Consider the following 18,440-nt stretch of genomic DNA (forward strand, 5'->3'; position numbering starts at 1 on the left):
TCTTACTTGTTCTTAGCTAGGACAAATTTTTTCCTTCACACTTGACTATAGTACTAAGTGACAATTAAATTATATGTAATTAGGCGAACAACATTGCCGGAATATCTTCTGTGAAAGAAACAAACATATGGAAATTTCCAAAAACATATTGCTTTCTACTCGCACTATGTTGGAAAAGTCGAAATTGAATTCTTTATTTGTCACTAAAACTATTGAAATCTTTATTCACTATTTGGGTAAGTCCAATATATTTCTGTGTGAGGTTTAGGTTAGCTTATTCACATATTTGGTTGGGGTGAGCTGCTGCTGTTCCACAAATGTGCGCGCTTTTTATCTTTTAGGTCAACAAACATTTGATCATGCTAACATGCACATCGATACTTAGTTTTCATTTAATTATTTATATTTAATACTAATTTAAATAATTTCAAAAGTATTTTTTTATGTCTATATGCTTTTTAGCTTAAAACATTTCTTCAAAATTGTACCGACATAATAGTTAGACAATATCAATAATACATACGTCTCTTAGGATCTGGCAAACAAATTGGAACCGAGCTTATGGACCTTTTTCTTTATCTGCTTCGCACATGTTGGGTCATATAAGGAGGGAGATAAAATACGAGTAGTAACCATGATAGGTAAGTTCAGATAGATGATTTTAATGGGCGACAATATAGTTTTGTTACCATATGGTTTCAATTCTTTTCGTAAGTACGTTTTATTTACCCTTCATGTACATGCCACCTTTCTGTTTGTAAGCAATTTCATGGATTTTCAGTTTTTGATATTGATCGTGAGGCTGATCTTCTGTGTGGTCACATCGACTCTTATCCTTTCGTTCATTCCATGCACAAATAAACAAATGTTTTTGGCTCTTATCTCTCTTTTGTTTTAGAGTCACAGGAGACATGGAATGCATGTGGTCCTATATATCCCTCCATGTACTCACAAACGAACAAATTAATAGGCCTTCTATCGAGTATTGAACAAAAGAAAAGGAACAAATTGGCCACAAGTAAAGGACACTTCCAAGCTTCCCTTGATCTATAACTTGAAAACGACATTTTCTTACCCCAAAAAAAATGACATTCTACTTCTAAAGCTTATATAACACGATGGGTGCAACCTCCTCAGTATTCATGTTTGCATATGTTTTCTTTATTAGGGTCGGTTGTTTGAGAAGTTGCGAGTATTACAAAAGCACCTCATCATTATAGAAAGCGACTAATCAGCATTTACAGTCTCGTAATAATGTGACCATAATGCAAAGCGACTAGTGATATTTATTGCTACTTATAAGTAAAATGTCTTAAATTCAACGTACATTGAATACCTAATTACTAAAGATGACTAATATAATGTGGCTTATTAATTAGAGTATAAATTATAATATCGCCGTTCTATAAACCAATAAATACATCACGACTTTGGGTACTATATTAAGAAATTTTGAGAGATGGATATATACCTGCAAAACTTCATTGAATTAGTGCCACATGGAGTTTTGGTGGTTGGTAGATCTCACGTTTATGATTCTAATTAGAGTGTCGATAATTAAAGTTAGTTTTGGAAAATGATGTATGCTAATTCTGAAAAAAATCAAATAAAGAGCTCCATAAATCTCATAAAGTGCCCACATTGCTTAAGAGCTCCCTAAATCTCATAAAGTGCCCACATTACTTAATTTAACAGTTTGAGATCCCATAGAAATCTTAACCAGAATTGTATTTTGGTTGTACTTTTTGTCTTTTGCTTTTATTTTAATTTACACTGGCAATCTTGTCAAACATATACACATTCTAATCCCAAAACCTTAAATTTAATTATAACTTGTATTACACGAGCATGTTTTAAAGGCACCAAAATGCAAATGTCTAAAGTTAGTTTGGTGCTTCCATGCAAGTTTGCAATCCAATCCAAGGATTAAGATGGACAAAAAGAATTTTGAAAAAACTTAGGGGTTGCACAAGGTTGCACGGTTTGAACTATCGGTGGAAAATGAATTGATTTGGTTCAAGGTATTCATGATTTAATTGATGATATATTATTTCAGGATGACCCTAACTTGTAAAATTGAGTGCATGACACTCTGCTTTTACTTTGACCGGGTTGAAATTTCAAACAATAATTTTACCGAAGCCCATATAAATGCACCAAGTCCTTTTTTTACGTATTTATTCATTCTTCTCGTAAATGAATATCGTACGGTTTTCCCAAAAGAAAAACTTAGAAGTCAAGCAACTGTATTTGAATTGTCTGTAATTTGTATTAAGAGCGTGTGGTGAGTAGTACAACAATGCAACATGTTGCTTCGAAAGGAAATTGAGAAACTTTTAGTTTGTGTTTTGTTTTTAATTTCTTCGAGCAAAAGAAACATCCACTGTCATCATCTTCCTTTGGCTCCTTCAAATATTCTTAAACCAGTGGATTGTCAGTCTATTTATATAAAAAGTCCTCCAAATTCCCCATTTCTTTTTTATAAATTAGATTTAAATTTAAATATACTTATAAGACAGGAAGTGGGATAGCCACGAAACATAGAATAGCAAAAGAGAGAAATAGAGAGGATGAGCACCACATCCTCCTCTGTTTTTTTCATTACATATATTCCAATCCCACTCCTTAGATCTTAGCTTTCATCTTTTTTCTCATCTGGGTCCTCCTCAAATGGTAAAATTTCTCAGCTTTTTATTTTATTTTTTTCTTTTGGTTGATCTTGCTTTTTGAATTGTTGGGTCTCTCTGATTTTCTGATCCACAATTCTGCTCAATTTTTTGATTTGTTGGGTTTTTTGTTTGTTTAGGAAGTCCGCTTTGTTGTTCTGATTGGTTCATGAAGGATCTGATGTTCCAAGATTGGATTTGACGTTTCCTAATTGTTGTTTCAGTCAGAGCACTATCTGGGTTTCTGTCTGAATTTTGGACAAGGTAATGTCTTGTGCTTATCCACATTTTGATCTCTTTGTTTCTATTTTTGGATTGAATATCGGAGTCTGTTCAGATTTATTAATGTAATCCCGATGAAAAGTTTGCCTTTAACTATTGAATTATGAAGTTTCTTAGGCGGATTTTCAATTCAGATTGAATTGCATATATTCTAAGTGTGCTTTTTCAGTTGAATTGAATTGGGTTGTTGGATTTGTGATGTTTTGTTGCAGAAAAAAGATGGAACCAGATCATGGGAAGCTCTTCATTGGTGGGATTTCCTGGGACACAGATGAGGAACGGCTCAAGGAATATTTCAGGAAGTATGGAGAGGTTGTGGAGGCTGTGATCATGAGGGATCGTGCAACCGGTCGTGCTCGTGGTTTTGGGTTTGTTGTCTTTGCGGATCCTGCAGTTGCAGAAAGAGTAGTTATGGATAAGCACATGATCGATTGCCGCACAGTGAGTAACGCATCTAATCGATCTTTATGTCAATTCTGTTATAGATTTTTAGTTGCAGTGCTGCAATATATCCTATAGACTTGTATTTTTAGAAAGGATCATATTCTCTAGACTTAGTTTACACTTAGGGTTAACGAAATGAAAAACCTTTTAGTTTGCGTTTCTGTATTCTCACTAGATTGAATCAATCAATTCAAATTGCATTTAGTTATTTTGAGTCTGCCACACGCAAATTTAGGATGGCACCAATAGTTTTGTAAAGTTTGTTGTTTCCAATTTTAGGTGGAAGCAAAGAAGGCTGTTCCTAAGGAGGATCAGCACATTTTAAACAGAACTGGGGTTGTCAATGGTTCCCCCAGTCCTGGACGCACAAAAAAGATTTTTGTTGGAGGTTTAGCGTCCACAGTCACCGAGAGTGACTTTAAGAAGTACTTTGATCAATTTGGAACAGTCACTGATGTTGTGGTAATGTATGATCACAACACACAAAGGCCAAGAGGCTTTGGTTTTATTACTTATGACTCGGAGGAGGCTGTTGACAGAGTTCTGCTTAAAACATTTCATGAACTCAATGGTAAGATGGTTGAGGTCAAGAGGGCAGTCCCTAAAGGGCTATCCTCAGGGCCCAGCCGGAGCCCTATGATAGGACACAACTATAGTCCGGGTAGGACCAATAGTTTCCTCAACAGCTATGCTCAAAGTTATAATATGAGCCCGATTGGAGGTTTTGGCATCAGTATGGACACCAGGTTCAGTCCAATCTCTAGTGGTCGTAGCCGGTTGTCTCCATTTGGCCCTTCTGGATATGGATTAGGTATGAATCTGGAGCCAGGGTTGAGCCCAACGTATGGTGGTAATTCCAACTTTGGCAGTAGTCTAGGATATGCACGAATGTTGAGCCCCTTTTATAGTGGCAATTCACACAGGTATAATACCCCTGTTGGATATAATGTGGGTAATGGGAGGAGCAGTCCTGTATTAAACACAACTACTCGGAATGTCTGGGGAAACAGCGGCATCAACAATAACTTGAACCCTGCCAGTACCGGGGCTTACCTGACCTCTTCAAATGGAGGTTTTGAAGTTGCGAGAAATAATGGCTCAAATTGGGGTGCTAATTCTTTTACAACTGAAAGTAGAGGCATTGCTTCAGGCTATAATAGTGCTAATGGTTATGGAAGTGGAAGTAGCAGCTTTGGATTGGGAGGGGGAGGATATGGAAGAAACGGTGACACTTGTGTAGCCCCAACATCATCATTTCCTGGATCAACTACTGGTTATGAGGGGTCTTATGGGGACTTGTACCAGAACAGTTCAGTTTACGGCGACTCAACTTGGCGCTCTAGCAGTCCTGATCTAGATGGTTCTAGCACGTTTGGTTATGGGCTGGGCGATTTACCTGCAGACGTCACAGCCAAAAGTTCTGGTGGCTATATTGGAGGTTACAATGTTACCAGTAGACAACCAAATAGAGGTAACTATCTCCTTAAAACTGAATTAAGAGAACAGGTTAATTCCAAACGAACAACTCTTTTCTGGAATATGAAAGATTTGACTGCATACCATGGCTCAGTTATTTTTATTCTTGATTTGAAGATATATCGTTCTCGATTGCGAATAATTCATATGAAAGTTATACATGTTTAAACACAACATAGAAAAACTACCACGCCCTTTTCTACAATCATACTAATAACATTGATTCCACGACATACTTTATGTTCACATTCATGTATGTGAAGAGATAACATGCCAGCAGCCCAACCTAAATTGTTGAAAGTTGAATTGGATGGTGTTAATCGACTTTTCATTAACTAGAAGTCATGCACGCTGAAGTTAACTAAATTATATGTAACAGATATAAAGAATTTCGAATGCTTCTCTTTTTACTTGTCAAATTAGTTATATGCCGACAGAGTGACAGTTAAATGTTATTTCATCGAATTCACTTTATTTTTTCTGCTCTTTTTTGCTGGATAAATATGTACTTCAGGAATTGCTGCTTAGGTGATTTGTTTGGTATGAAGAGGTGAAGCGAAACCAGTCAAGCATTGAAGGATTGTGAATATTATACGTCTCCCTTATTAAGATTTTCAGCTTATAAGGAAACTGATCATGTAGTTCTAACGAGGTTCCTTCAATTGGAAGTATACATATTCAGAGAGAAAGCAGTTACATGGAAATTTGTGTCAAGGTTTGGGATTTGCTTTTTTTTCCTCGAAAACTTAGGTTCCCTTCTTAAAATTCGATTGAGGTGTAGCATCAGATCGCAGGATATATACTCAGGAAGACGGTTTCAATTAATGTACCTTCCATCTCCAGTGGGACGAGCCAGTGTTAGTCTGCCGAAAGAGATAGAGCAATTGATTTTTTAACTTTCGTTTGTTTTTTTCCTTCCTATTTCGTTTCGTTTCTGTAAGCCTGCAAAGTTGCTGGTGGTTATATTTCTTCTGGGATTTGGTTTTTCTCTATTTACTCGTGTGAAACAATAGGACTCCCAACTGGGGTAACCCCCATCAATAAGTTTAACATTTTGATTCATTGTTTTTAAGTTCAATTGTTTTCTCTTCTTTCTTCCCATGCTATTTTCTGCTTCCTCTATATTATGTGGAAAATGTAAATAGTTTGAGTACATTTGCACTCATGCAGCATTGAAACGAGTTCATTGTCACGTGGCGTTTTGGTTCAACAATGCCCATTCTCATGTGTAAGTTTTTCTTCACATTGGTTAATTCATTTCATGAAAATTGCTCTCGCCCTGATGATCATAATTCAAACTAAACAGTAGAGTCCCAATGATTGGAAATCCCATGTGGAGATTTTTATTTGTCCCCCAACACTCAACTGCCTTTTTCTTGTGCTTTATAGGATTCCCTTGTTCTTTTCAATGTGAAAAGAAGGAAAAGGAGCATTGCTCACAGCTCAAAATGTCAATAAAGTGGACTACTGCTCCATTTGTTTTTACCCTCAAAACCTGTCTTTTTCCTCTGTTCTATGCTTTTAAGCGGTCAGTGATTGGCCTAGACTTTTCCACACTGAAGTGTATAGACTGATGACTGGGGTTAGCCTTGTCACATCCCGGCCAGGGGCGGACCACTTCCCGGGTCCGCTCCATCACTGTAGCACGATATTGTCCGTTTTGAGCATCGACTACGTCCTCACGGTTTTGTTTTTGGGAACTCACGAGCAACTTCCCAGTGGGTCACCCATCATGGGAGTGACCTGGCCACCTTCTCGCTTAACTTCGGAGTTCCTACGGAACCCGAAGCCAGTGAGCTCTCAAAATGCCTCGTGCTAGGTAGGGATGAGAATATACATATAAGGCTTACAAGATCCACTCTCCTGGACGATGTGGGATGTTACAAGCCTAGTGATGAAGTCGGTAAGATAATGTGTATGACTAAGTTAGGTTCAGAGTTCGAAATCATCTAATGGAACAAAAAAAAGTTGTATAGACTGTTTTGATCAACATATCAGTGGAGCATAGTGCATCGATCTTGCGGTGCATACAATCACATGTTGTGTGGTTTAGAAGACTCATGTTACGTTTAGTGATTAGGATCAAATTATATGGATTAGTCATGAAAGAAATGTATCCCTTCTAAATCCCACAAAATGGTAGGACTGGAAGGGTCAGAACGTGATGCCTAGTTTCCTTCATGACTAAATCACCTTCTAACTTCAACTTGGACAAAATTTGAAAGTTAGTTTGCATTTCTACGAACCTAATATGTTATCCTATCTAGTCCAATCATATATACCAGACTTGACCCCCTCATATGGAAAAGAAGTATACTGTTACGGTGGCATCCCGTGCCAATGAAATAAAGTGAGTGCAAAACAAGGAGAGAAATGTTCATACAACACCTTTTGAAACAAGGTGGCTTAAAGGCTACATACCTTGAGATAGAAGTTGAGAATATATGAACCATAAAAAGGCAAAAGCTGGACCTTTACACCGAAAGAATACGCGGTTTGCCAATTAATTAACTACGAATTCTTATTATTTTACCGACCAATTTATCGAAAGTGTCACTGATATGATCTTGATCCTGATATTATCATCACAATTTCACAAAACAAATCTTTGGACCTTTTGTTTCGTTTAGCAATGGCAACAAGCCAGAACAATCTCAAGGATCTCCAATGGCTTCTGGATGCCATCGAATCCGAAAGCCTCAGCCTCCACAACATCTCCTTCTACCTCTCTCAACCCTCTTCCTTCGGCTTCCAGGAAACCGAAAACTCCGTCAACATCAACGTTTCGAACGACAGCCTCTCTTTCTTCTCCCACTTCCTCACAGCTTTAGCAACATCCAAAACCAACCAACTTCTGATGAACTTGGAGTTTCACCAGGTTCAGTGGGACGTGCAGCAGCTTCGCCATCTTTCGGCGTTGCTTGAGAGTAGTTTGAGCATCAAGCAAGTGGGGTTTCGGAGAAACAGATTTGACAAACAATGCCTGGCAGAGTTGTGTGAGATCGTGAAGAGGAACAAAGTGATCAAAGAGATTATGTTTTCGGAATCAGGTATCGGGTTTGCTGGAGCCGGGTTTCTTGCTTCTGCGCTTAAGGTCAATGAGAGCTTGGAGGAGTTGCAGATATGGGAAGACTCTATTGGGTCGAAAGGTGCAGAGGAGCTCTCGAAGATGATTGAAGTGAACTCAACACTGAAGGTGTTGACAATATTTGACTCGAATTCGATCACTGCAACTCCACTTATTTCTGCAGTTTTAGCAAGGAATAGGTCCATGGAAGTCCATGTTTGGAGTGGAGAAAACGGAGAAAGAAGCTCGAAGGTGGTTGAGTTTCTACCCGAAAACAGCACGCTTAGGATTTACAGGCTCGACCTTTCGGGCGCTTGCAGGGTTGCCTGTGCTCTCGGGTGGAACTCAACGGTTAAGTCCCTCGACCTTACTGGAGTGCGGTTGAAATCAAGGTGGGCTAAGGAGTTTCGGTGGGTTTTGGAACAGAACCAGACCCTCAAAGAGGTGAACTTGTCGAAAACTTGGCTGAAAGATAAGGGGGTTGTGTATGTAGCAGCTGGACTCTTCAAAAACCAGAGCTTGGAGTGCTTGTGCTTAGATGGGAACGCGTTTGGAGGTATCGGAGTTGAGCATTTACTCTGCCCTTTGAGCAGGTTCTCTGCCTTGCAATATCAAGCAAACATTACTTTAAAATCGGTAACACTTGGAGGTGGAAGAACCAAGATTGGAAGGGAGGGGCTTGCAGCAATTTTACAGATGCTGACAACTAATGAAAGTTTGACGCGGTTGGGGATATTCGATGATGAGAGTTTAAGGCCCGATGATTTTGTTAAACTCTTCAAAAGCTTGGAGAAGAATGCCAGCTTGAGACACTTATCGTTACAGGGCTGCAAAGGTGTTCAAGGAGAGCAGGTTCTGCAGGCAATCATGGAGACATTGCAGGTAAATCCTTGGCTTGAAAATATTGATCTTGCAAGAACGCCGCTGCAGAATTCAGGAAAGACAGATGGGGTCTATCAAAGACTCGGGCAGAATGGGAAGCCTGAACCGGAAATGGATTTGCTTAAGGACATGCCACTTACAGTACCGAAAAGTTGTAGAGTGTTCTTCTGTGGGCAAGAATATGCAGGTAATTGTGAAAGTTAAATAGTTTATCAACTATTTTATAAAGTTGTATTGGCTCAACTGTATTTTATCTCATAAAAAATTTCGGGTTTCGATTTCAGGTAAAGCTACATTGTGCAATTCCATATTGCAGAGTGTGTCTTCTTCAAAGCTTCTGTACGTGGACCAAGTACTATCTTTAGTGAACCCGGTTGAGCAAGCTGTTAGAACAGTTGGAATGAAGATTAAGACTTTCAAAGACGATGACAACACAAAGATTTCAATATGGAATCTTGCTGGTCAGCATGAATTCTATTCTCTTCATGATCTCATGTTCCCGGGGCATGGCAGTGCGTCATTTTTTGTCATCGTATCCAGTTTATTCAGGAAAACAAACAACAGAGAACCGAAAAACTCAATGGAGATAGAAGAGGACCTCCAGTACTGGCTCAGGTTCATAGTCTCAAACTCTAGAAGAGCAGTGCAGCAATGCATGCTACCAAATGTCACGGTTGTACTCACGCACTACGACAAAATCAATCAACCGTCACAAAACTTACAGGTTGCAGTGAACTCGATTCAAAAATTGCGAGACAAGTTCCAGGGATTTGTTGACTTCTATGCAACGGTGTTCACAGTTGATGCAAGATCATCAGCATCAGTGAGTAAGCTCACTCATCACCTTCTAAAGACAAGCAAGACAGTTCTCCAAAGAGTCCCAAGAATCTATCAGCTGTGCAATGATCTGACACAAATATTATCAGATTGGAGATCGGAGAACTACAACAAGCCAGCAATGCAGTGGAAGGAGTTCAACGAGCTATGCCAAGTTAAGGTTCCATCATTAAGAGTCCGATCAAGACACGATAACAAAGAGAAGGTGGAAACGAGGAGGCGGGTTGTTGCTACTTGCCTTCACCACATAGGAGAGGTTATTTATTTTGATGAGCTCGGGTTTCTGATCTTAGATTGTGAGTGGTTCTGCGGCGAGGTGCTTGGCCAACTAATAAGACTAGATGTAAGAAGTCGAAACTCCAATGAGAACAATGGATTCATCAGCAAGAAAGATTTGGAGAAGATTCTAAGAGGAAGCTTGCAGAGTCCGATTCCTGGAGTGGGTACGAAGGTATTTGAGAACTTGGATGCAACTGATCTTGTGAGAATGATGCTTAAACTGGAACTATGTTATGAACAAGACCCTTCAGACCGTAATTCTTTGCTGTTGATCCCCTCCATTCTTGAAGAAGGAAGAGGAAAGCCACAACGATGGCAGTTAAGCAGACCGGAGTCCCTTTATGCCGGGAGGCATCTTGAATGTGATGATTCCAGCCACATGTTCCTCACACCCGGCTTCTTTCCTCGATTACAGGCAAGAATTTCCCTAATCCTTGTTTTTAACTTTCTCTTCGATTCTTGTCTAGTTTTGTCTTCAAACTATTTTAGATTTATGAGTCACGTTACTCAATAAAAACCAGTACCGGTTAATGTACCTTGAGACTAGCGATTCCACGGTTACAATGGGCTGAACATTCATCAAGTTACCCTTGGTTCTATCTGTTCTTATCAAATTTCGTATGCTTGTGAACCCAGGTGCATCTGCATAACAGAATCATGGCCTTGAAGAACCAACACGGAGCGACTTACAGCCTTGAGAAGTACCTGATCTCGATAACTATCAATGGAATCTATATCAGAGTAGAACTGGGAGGACAGCTGGGTTACTACATCGATATCCTCGCATGCTCCACCAACAACCTGACAGAAACCCTGAGGGTTATCCAGCAGCTTATAATCCCAGCAATTCATAGCCTCTGTAACGGTATCACCTTGACTGAAAATGTCATACGGCCAGAATGCGTGCAAAATCTCACTCCTCCAAGATACAGGAAGGCGCAATTTGTTTCGTTGCAACAATTAAAACAGGCATTACTTTCTGTTCCTGCAGACAGCATGTATGATTACCAGCATACCTGGGATCCAATCTCAGACTCCGGAAGACAAATTCTAGGACCTGGGTTTGATCTGGCCCGAGACCTCCTATCAGATGATGACTTCCGTGAAGTGCTCCATCGTCGATATCATGACCTATACAACCTTGCTCAGGAACTGCAAATCCCACCCGAGAGCAACCCGGAGAACACATTATCCACAAGTGACGAGGCTGACAAAGTTGATCCAACTTTCGGTGGAATTGCCAAGGGGGTTGAAGCGGTTTTGCAGAGGCTGAAGATCATTGAGCAAGAAATCAGAGACTTGAAACAGGAGATCCAAGGGTTGAGATATTACGAGCACAGACTCCTTGCAGAGCTTCATCGCAAAGTGAATTACCTTGTGACATACAATGTCCAAATTGAAGAGAGGAAAGTGCCGAATATGTTCTACTTTGTTAGAACAGAAAACTACTCGAGGAGATTGATCACCAATATGGTTCCCGGCATGAATGCTATTCGACTGCACATGTTATGCGAATTTCGACGAGAAATGCATGTTGTTGAAGATCAAATGGGGTGCGAACTGATGCAGGTTGACAACAGGACCGTGAAGTCTTTGGCACCGTACACCACAAAGTTCATGAAACTGCTTACATTTGCTCTCAAGATAGGAGCACATCTAGCCGCAGGCATGGGAGAAATGATACCGGATTTGAGCAGGGAAGTCGCCCACCTGGCTGATTCTTCCCTCCTTTATGGAGCTGCAGGGGCAGTTGCAGCCGGTGCAGTGGGAGCTGCGGCACTTGGGCAGGGAAGGAACAGAAGCAGGGCTGCAGAAAGCTCGAGAGATATCCAGCAAGATCAGAGAACAGCACAACAATGGGTTCTGGATTTCCTAAGGGACCGGAAATGCTCAACCGGAAAGGATATTGCCGAGAAGTTTGGTTTGTGGAGAGTGCGGTACAGAGACGATGGTCAGATTGCTTGGATCTGCAGGAGGCATATTAACCTCAGAGCTCATGAAATAATTGAAGTGCCACTTTGAAATTATGCATCTAAATTTCCCTTTGATGTTGTAATGCATATTTTTCGATATTATGCATCTAAATTTCCCTTTATTTGCAGCATTTGCTTCTGCTGCTAAGTTTATATGCCAGAATTTCGATATAAGCTCACAGTAAAAAACGCTCGAAGCACCATCGTGGAGGATAAGAAACTCGGGACGCAACTATTATTGCACCTGATATTGACGATTGATAACCGCGAGGGATTTTTTCTACACTTTGATTCTTGAAATATTTCTCACTAACATTAGCAGTTGTCAGAGAGATTACACTAATTACGTAATTGAATTATACTTTACCTTTGCTATCATAATTAGAGCCTATGATTTCACCCAAATTTCATAGGGCACAAAAACTTCAACTTGTAAAGGAGATGAACGATTTAATGGAAGATTAACCAAATTGTATTCTTTTGGTCACCTTTCAAAATTTTGAGCTCAATCACACAACATAACTCATGTTTATAGACATGATTAACACGTAGTTAGACGGAATTCGATATCACAATAATTAAGGTTAAATTAAAAGTAGATACAAAGAGGAAAGATGTAACAGAAGTTCTTATATACTAATACATGGTTGGTGATAGAACAAAAGCTTGTAACCGGTATGTCAAGATTTTCGTGTCATCTAAAGAACCTCAACATAGAAAGGGAAACAACACAATACATAGAGCATTATTATACATCAGTACTAGAAATCTAAAATCTAGAGTCACCTGTTTTTTTTTTTTCCCCTCCGAACAAGTGAAACGAAAGATCAGAAGAAAGCTCTACTACCGTAAAACACACGGGAACCACTGCTCTTTGGTGTCTCTATTTTCTGATCAGTGCTCGAGTTTCCTGAACTGGTTGGTGATTCAAGGTCCAAAGGAAGCTTCATTTTTGCCAAAGATTCAGTGAATTGCTGCATGCTTTTCATGTACATGTCTACAAAATCCTGCTGCACTGCCGTATGCTCTGGAACGGTGACTGTGACAGTAGGCTTCTCAAATGTATAACTTGGCACCGCATCAGACGAATTAATCTCACCATCTTTATCCACTTTCTTCTCTTCCAAAGCTGAAACTTGTTCGTGATTTGGAGATTTCAAAGCTGATGGAGCATCATATGACTCTGAGCTTGTATGACCCGACGCAGATGATACACCATTAGTTGACACGCTGCTTGGGGGAGAATCAAGCTTCCGAACATGAGCAGACTCAATAGTAGCAGTCGACAAGCTTTCTACAGCATGAACACCCACTTCGGAACTAGGCTGAGTTTCAGTGTCAGCCGTGACAAAGCTCTCAGAGCTTTGAGACTCAAACTCAGAACATGGGATCTTAATGTACTCTGAAACCATCCTCTGGTCTTCATTGTCAATGTTCGGATCTGGGAACTCTAACCTATCTAATTCACATGACTCAGCTATCTCCGAGTCCTGCACAATAGGATTTGAGGCCAGGGAGATTACTTCTGGCAGATCTCCAGCGTACGAGAGGGACAACTGGACAAACCCTGCTGGGGAATGAAACAGATCAGTTGAAGAAAGAGAGAACTCTTTCTCTAACTTCCCGTTCTTAACGAGGACATCTGACAAAGGCACCAAAGAAAACCCCAGCAACTGATCTTGAAGATAATTCTTGACCCTGCTCAGCATCCAAATCTCGCATTTGAGGGAGGAATCAACAGTCCGAACATTGAGCTGGACATTGTCATTGAAGACTGGATTTCTACCACCACCGTTAATGGTCTTGGTGGAGACTGTTTTTTCAGGATCGCACGTCAGGCATAGCTTAGCATAGACATCTTGCTTGTGGTATATGCAGATGTTCTGGATGTCCCTAGCCTGATGAACGTAAACCTCAAGAACACCAATGAAGTTCTCTGAGTTACTATCTATGTAGGCATCAGTTCCATTGGATACAGGCCCATTGGTACAAATGAACTGCTTCTCAGGCTCGGCAACAGAGCTTTTGAATGGAGACACAACAGATTGAGGAGAATCCATGATAATAAACACCTAGGAAGTTAACCTGGCAAAGCACAACAAAGATCTTTCAGAGAAAACTCGAGTCACTCCAAAATTATAGGTCTAAAATTGGAAAGTACCACCCAGTTAATTCCAAAGACTCAGCTCAGATATTTAGCTAAACTGAACAATTTTACACTAAAAACATATAAAGCCAATTCGAAATAGAACACCTTATGGAATACATTAGAAATTCGTACAGTTCTAGTTAATCCAAGGCGTCATTGCAGCATAAATTAGAAACTCATAATGTTTTAGTCAAAATTCAAGGCGTCAGTTGAATACAAATTGTAACGTTCTATGATGCTTAAAACGAGACCCCCAAATATAACTAAATCCTAGCATGTCCAGCAACAAACAACAATTCTCAAAAATATAGAATTTAGAAGCCAAACATTCATCGAATGAACTTTCATAAGAACCACTCAATCCCTAAACCTCCCCAAACCAAAATAAGCAACACAAGAAACTGAGGGTACACAAACCTATAACTTCAGCAAAATATAAAATTAAACAAAAATTTCTTGTAATTCAAAGATCAAAACACATACGAACAAGCTGAAAACCCAGAAACCCTTACCTTGAAATCCGTCACTTAAGCCAAAAACAGGCAAAACCCAGAAGCCAAAACCCCCCAAAAAAGCACTTTTCCAGTAAGCTCCTCCAAAACCCACAACCCAAAACTTATAAACAAGCAAGCCCAATAATGCAAGATATAAAACTAAACAAAAATTTCTTGTAATTCAAAGAACAAAAACCACTTGAACAAAGCTCAAAATCCAGAAAACCTTACCTTGAAATCCTTCACATAAACCAAAACAAGCCAGAAACCCCAGAAAAGCACTTTTCTAGTAAGCTTCTCCAAACTTAATAACAAGCAAACCCTTTAACAATAATGCAAAGATATTTGCACAATCCAATAAAGCTACCTACTTTTCTACACAGATAAATTATATTCTACCAACGGAATCCAAGGAGCAAAACAGGGAAAGGTAAGCACAGCAACCAAGATCGTGCCAAAGAATTCCAAAAACAAAATTCGAACTTTGAATCCTTAAAAAAGTCACATAAAACGAACCAAAAAAGGGACAGGGTTCCCAAAAGAGCAACAATAAAATAAAGAAAAATCTGAGATGGGTTCGCTCTTTTTTCCCATCACCTTTGGCTCTTTAGCTCCAAAGTCAAAGCGATTTGCTTGAAATTTTGAAATCTGTGGCTCCAATTGAAGATCCGTCCAAGACCCAAAGACAATCAGTTCATCAATCGAGATTATACTGTTGCTGCTGCTGCTATAGAACCAAACTTTCTGAAGGACAAAGAAGGAATATTGACAAGGATAATAATCTAGAGAAATTCGGGTGTGGGTTGAAGCTTGTTGGAAAGCTTCTGTAGTTTTGTATTCCATGAGCAAATATAACAACATAAATACAACCTTCTCATTTGAAAGTTCCAATTTTACCTTTTCGGCTCTCATTTTCTTTTTGTAATGATAAATTAGAAAATAAACAATTTCAATTATTGTACAATATATTAGTAGGAGAAATGAAACCAAATGAAGAAATGATTCATCAAGGGCGATAAGGTTAAACACATATCTACCATGTGTCATAATTTCCTCTAAGTCTCATTTTGTAATGTTAAACTAAAAAGTAAACAATTTTGAATATTTTGAAATGTTGTAGTATAAAAAAATAAAACTAACAAGATAGAACGCGAAAATCTAACTAAAGAGAAATTTTTCATATACTGAGAACATAAGTGGTTATACTATGTGTAATAACATCAGTGAACAAATGATATACTTTTTTAGCTTCACTTCATTTATATTGTTAACACGTTATATGCTACTTTGTGTTTTGTGAAGGTAAGTAGTATTTCAAATATAATATCCTTTTGGGTATTATTTTCCTTTTTAGGTATTTTTGCCTTTGGGCACTACAGTGAGAGATTTTAATGTTGTTTTTTATGATCCAGAGGGATGGGGTATGCAGAAAACACCGTCCCACGCGTTGGTGAAAGGCAGACCAATCAGAAAAGAAATGAGTGCGCGCTTGTTGGTGTTCCTGCTTCATTGCCGACGCTTTCCACTTCTGTTTTGTTTTGCTCCTCTACTCTCTCTTCCAACCTGAAAATGATACTTAACTATCAGTCCATGAATTTTTTTGTTAAAAAATTGTCCTATGGTATTGAGGAGCGGTGTAGCATTAGATCCCGAAGATGCAAGTACTTTCCATTTTATGAAAGAAGGTCTTTTTCAAATATTTTATATTTATTTATATATGAAATCGAGATGGTTATTTTTTAGAAAATTAGAATAATAGTAAAAATGCTTATGCTTTAGTTTTATGAAGGTGGGAGTAAAAGCTAAAACTGATTATTAAGAAAAAAAATTGGTTTGAAATTTACGTAATTAATCTTTTTCTTTTGGTTAACTCGAGAAAATAGAGATTTATCTCTAAAAAAATCTCATTCAATTAAATGGAGAAATGTATAGTGCTCCACATTATTGATAGGCCATTATAAGGCTAAGTCCACCGCTTCCTCTTAATATTGATAATATCGTTTGTTAAAAAAACAACTTGAATCAACGAAGCCATCAACTCAATCACACTAGTTAAGAAACAATCGTATAGTAATGGGTGGATCTTGAGAAGGTCGGTAACCAATGATCCAACTTTATAAGGAAGGTGACAAAACTTAGAGAAAATTATAAGATTCAGTAGGGGTTTTGGGAAAATGATTGGATTGAAAAAATGACATTACAAAAATAATGACGGATTTATTGTAAAAGTTGTGGGAATGAATGGCCACATGATTTAGCTAAAAGTGAGGAAGACTTGAGAATAGTAGTGTAATTGTTGTTGCATGATGTTTTTCAAAAAGGCAATCATTTCCTTTTTTTTTTTTTTTTTGGGTTCTTTCATGGATGTGGCTCTATATAAATAGCACTCTGTGTGTGATCACAACACACACAAAGAAAAGAAGTGAAAGCAATAATATCAATATATCTCCCTCCCTCTCTTTTCCTGCAATCATTTTATGTTATAGTTTCGAAACTAAACAGTGTGATACATTGCACACGCTTCGCTTCTATCACTAGCAAATGTTATCTCTCTAACTTTTGCTTATTTATAACACATTATCTCGTTTAAAAAAAATATCATACATTATCAGCACGACTCTCTAACCCTAACCAGTTCTTATTTCCCTTCGCTTTTGAAAAATACTTCCTCCAAGGATCTTATTGTTCTTCTTCCTCCTCTGCCTCACCTGGTTGATGTGCTAGCACTATGCCTTCTCGTAATTCTCAATATAACAATTACTTATATTTTTTATTTCTTGTTTGGTATAGCTCTTGATTACTAACCCAGTGTTTATTTATTTTAATTTTACTACAATCAAAGATTGTGCGGTACAATCGCCCATCTTGAACAGCAGATTTAATTTTACTGCAATTTTAGGTGGTGCGGTATAATCGCCCACCCTGCTTTGCATATTTAAATTTTCCTACTACTTGAGTGGTGCAGTATAATCGCTCATCCTATGCTATATTGTTTCAATGAGAGTGGTTTGGTACAATCGCATTCTTCATTAATTATGTAAATATCGAGCCTGAAGTTTTAAGTACTTATCATTTTGGTCTGAAGATCAAAATGAAAAATTTGTAAGAACTAAAAGTTTTAACACTACATTCCTCCATAATGCATATTATTGCAAGTTCTTACAAATCTCATTTTTCTTTCAGAAAAAGAAAATGGTAAACTTGGCAAAGCTTGATTTTGTTGCCCTGGATATTACTGGGAAGAACTACCTTACTTGGATAGTGGATACCAAGATCCATCTGGAGGTAGGTAATCTTGAAAAAACCATCAAGGAGGGAAACAATGCATCATCTCAAGATCGGGCGAAGGCCATGATCTTTATTCGTCGCCACCTTGATGAAAGATTGAAGAACGAGCACATAACGGTTGAAGATCCATTAGCCCTCTGGAAAGCAATGAGAAATAGATACAATTGCCAAAAAACGATGATTCTCCCAATGGCTCGTTATGAGTGGACACATATGAGGATCCAAGATTTCAAGTCAGTTGCTGATTACAACTCTACAATGTTCATAATTAGCTCCAAGATGAAGCTTTGTGGGGAGACCATCATTGAGGAAGATATGCTGGAAAAGACTTTCAGCACCTTTCATGCCTCCAAAGTGCTCATGCACTAGCAGTATAGATAACGAGGCTTTACTGAGTACAACCAGTTGATATCGGTGCTCTTTATGGCTGAACAAAACAATGAGCTCCTGATGAAAAATCATCAGTCCCAACCTACTGGATCGGCGCCATTCCCATAAGTGAATGTTACTTCCCTTAAAGTGAACACCAGATCCTCTCGTGGTAATAATTACAAACAAGGATGTGGCCACAGGCGAGGCCAGTAGAACGAGAAAGGCAAGAAT

General features: G+C 38.7%; 4 protein-coding genes across 6 annotated transcripts; 3 read left to right on the forward strand and 1 right to left on the reverse strand.

The window, feature by feature from the left end:
• The first annotated feature begins 2,298 nt into the window (after positions 1 to 2,298).
• On the forward strand, positions 2,299 to 5,946 carry LOC103405018 (heterogeneous nuclear ribonucleoprotein 1-like). The gene is made up of 5 exons (XM_008343994.4): positions 2,299 to 2,673; positions 2,807 to 2,930; positions 3,161 to 3,389; positions 3,672 to 4,863; positions 5,383 to 5,946. Exons 3-5 carry the CDS (start codon positions 3,168 to 3,170, stop codon positions 5,394 to 5,396), a joined length of 1,428 nt encoding a protein of 475 aa, XP_008342216.3. The 5' UTR covers positions 2,299 to 2,673; positions 2,807 to 2,930; positions 3,161 to 3,167; the 3' UTR covers positions 5,397 to 5,946.
• Positions 5,947 to 6,827: 881 nt separating this feature from the next.
• On the forward strand, positions 6,828 to 12,028 carry LOC103432145 (protein TORNADO 1-like). Its single transcript, XM_008370311.4, has 3 exons — positions 6,828 to 9,004; positions 9,102 to 10,348; positions 10,570 to 12,028. Exons 1-3 carry the CDS (start codon positions 7,501 to 7,503, stop codon positions 11,953 to 11,955), a joined length of 4,137 nt encoding a protein of 1,378 aa, XP_008368533.3. The 5' UTR covers positions 6,828 to 7,500; the 3' UTR covers positions 11,956 to 12,028.
• A 430-nt stretch (positions 12,029 to 12,458) lies between these two features.
• Positions 12,459 to 15,616, reverse strand: LOC103425988 (uncharacterized). 3 transcript variants are annotated; one of them, XM_008364083.4, is made up of 2 exons: positions 15,147 to 15,616; positions 12,459 to 13,991 (listed from the first exon to the last, which is right to left on the reverse strand). In XM_008364083.4, exon 2 carries the CDS (start codon positions 13,964 to 13,966, stop codon positions 12,734 to 12,736), a length of 1,233 nt encoding a protein of 410 aa, XP_008362305.3. In that variant the 5' UTR covers positions 13,967 to 13,991; positions 15,147 to 15,616; the 3' UTR covers positions 12,459 to 12,733. The 3 variants fall into 3 exon arrangements, with proteins under 3 accessions (XP_008362305.3, XP_028955931.2, XP_008362306.3); XM_029100098.2 differs by having other exon boundaries at positions 14,568 to 15,398; XM_008364084.4 differs by lacking the exon at positions 15,147 to 15,616 and adding an exon at positions 14,781 to 15,128.
• Positions 15,617 to 15,965: 349 nt separating this feature from the next.
• Positions 15,966 to 18,206, forward strand: LOC139194759 (uncharacterized). The gene is made up of 2 exons (XM_070819665.1): positions 15,966 to 16,079; positions 17,733 to 18,206. The coding sequence occupies exons 1-2, from the start codon at positions 15,966 to 15,968 to the stop codon at positions 18,204 to 18,206; spliced, it is 588 nt and encodes a 195-aa protein (XP_070675766.1).
• The last annotated feature ends 234 nt before the right edge of the window (positions 18,207 to 18,440 follow it).

Source organism: Malus domestica, chromosome 03 (genome assembly GCF_042453785.1).
Source record: "Malus domestica chromosome 03, GDT2T_hap1".
NCBI lineage: Eukaryota > Viridiplantae > Streptophyta > Magnoliopsida > Rosales > Rosaceae > Malus > Malus domestica.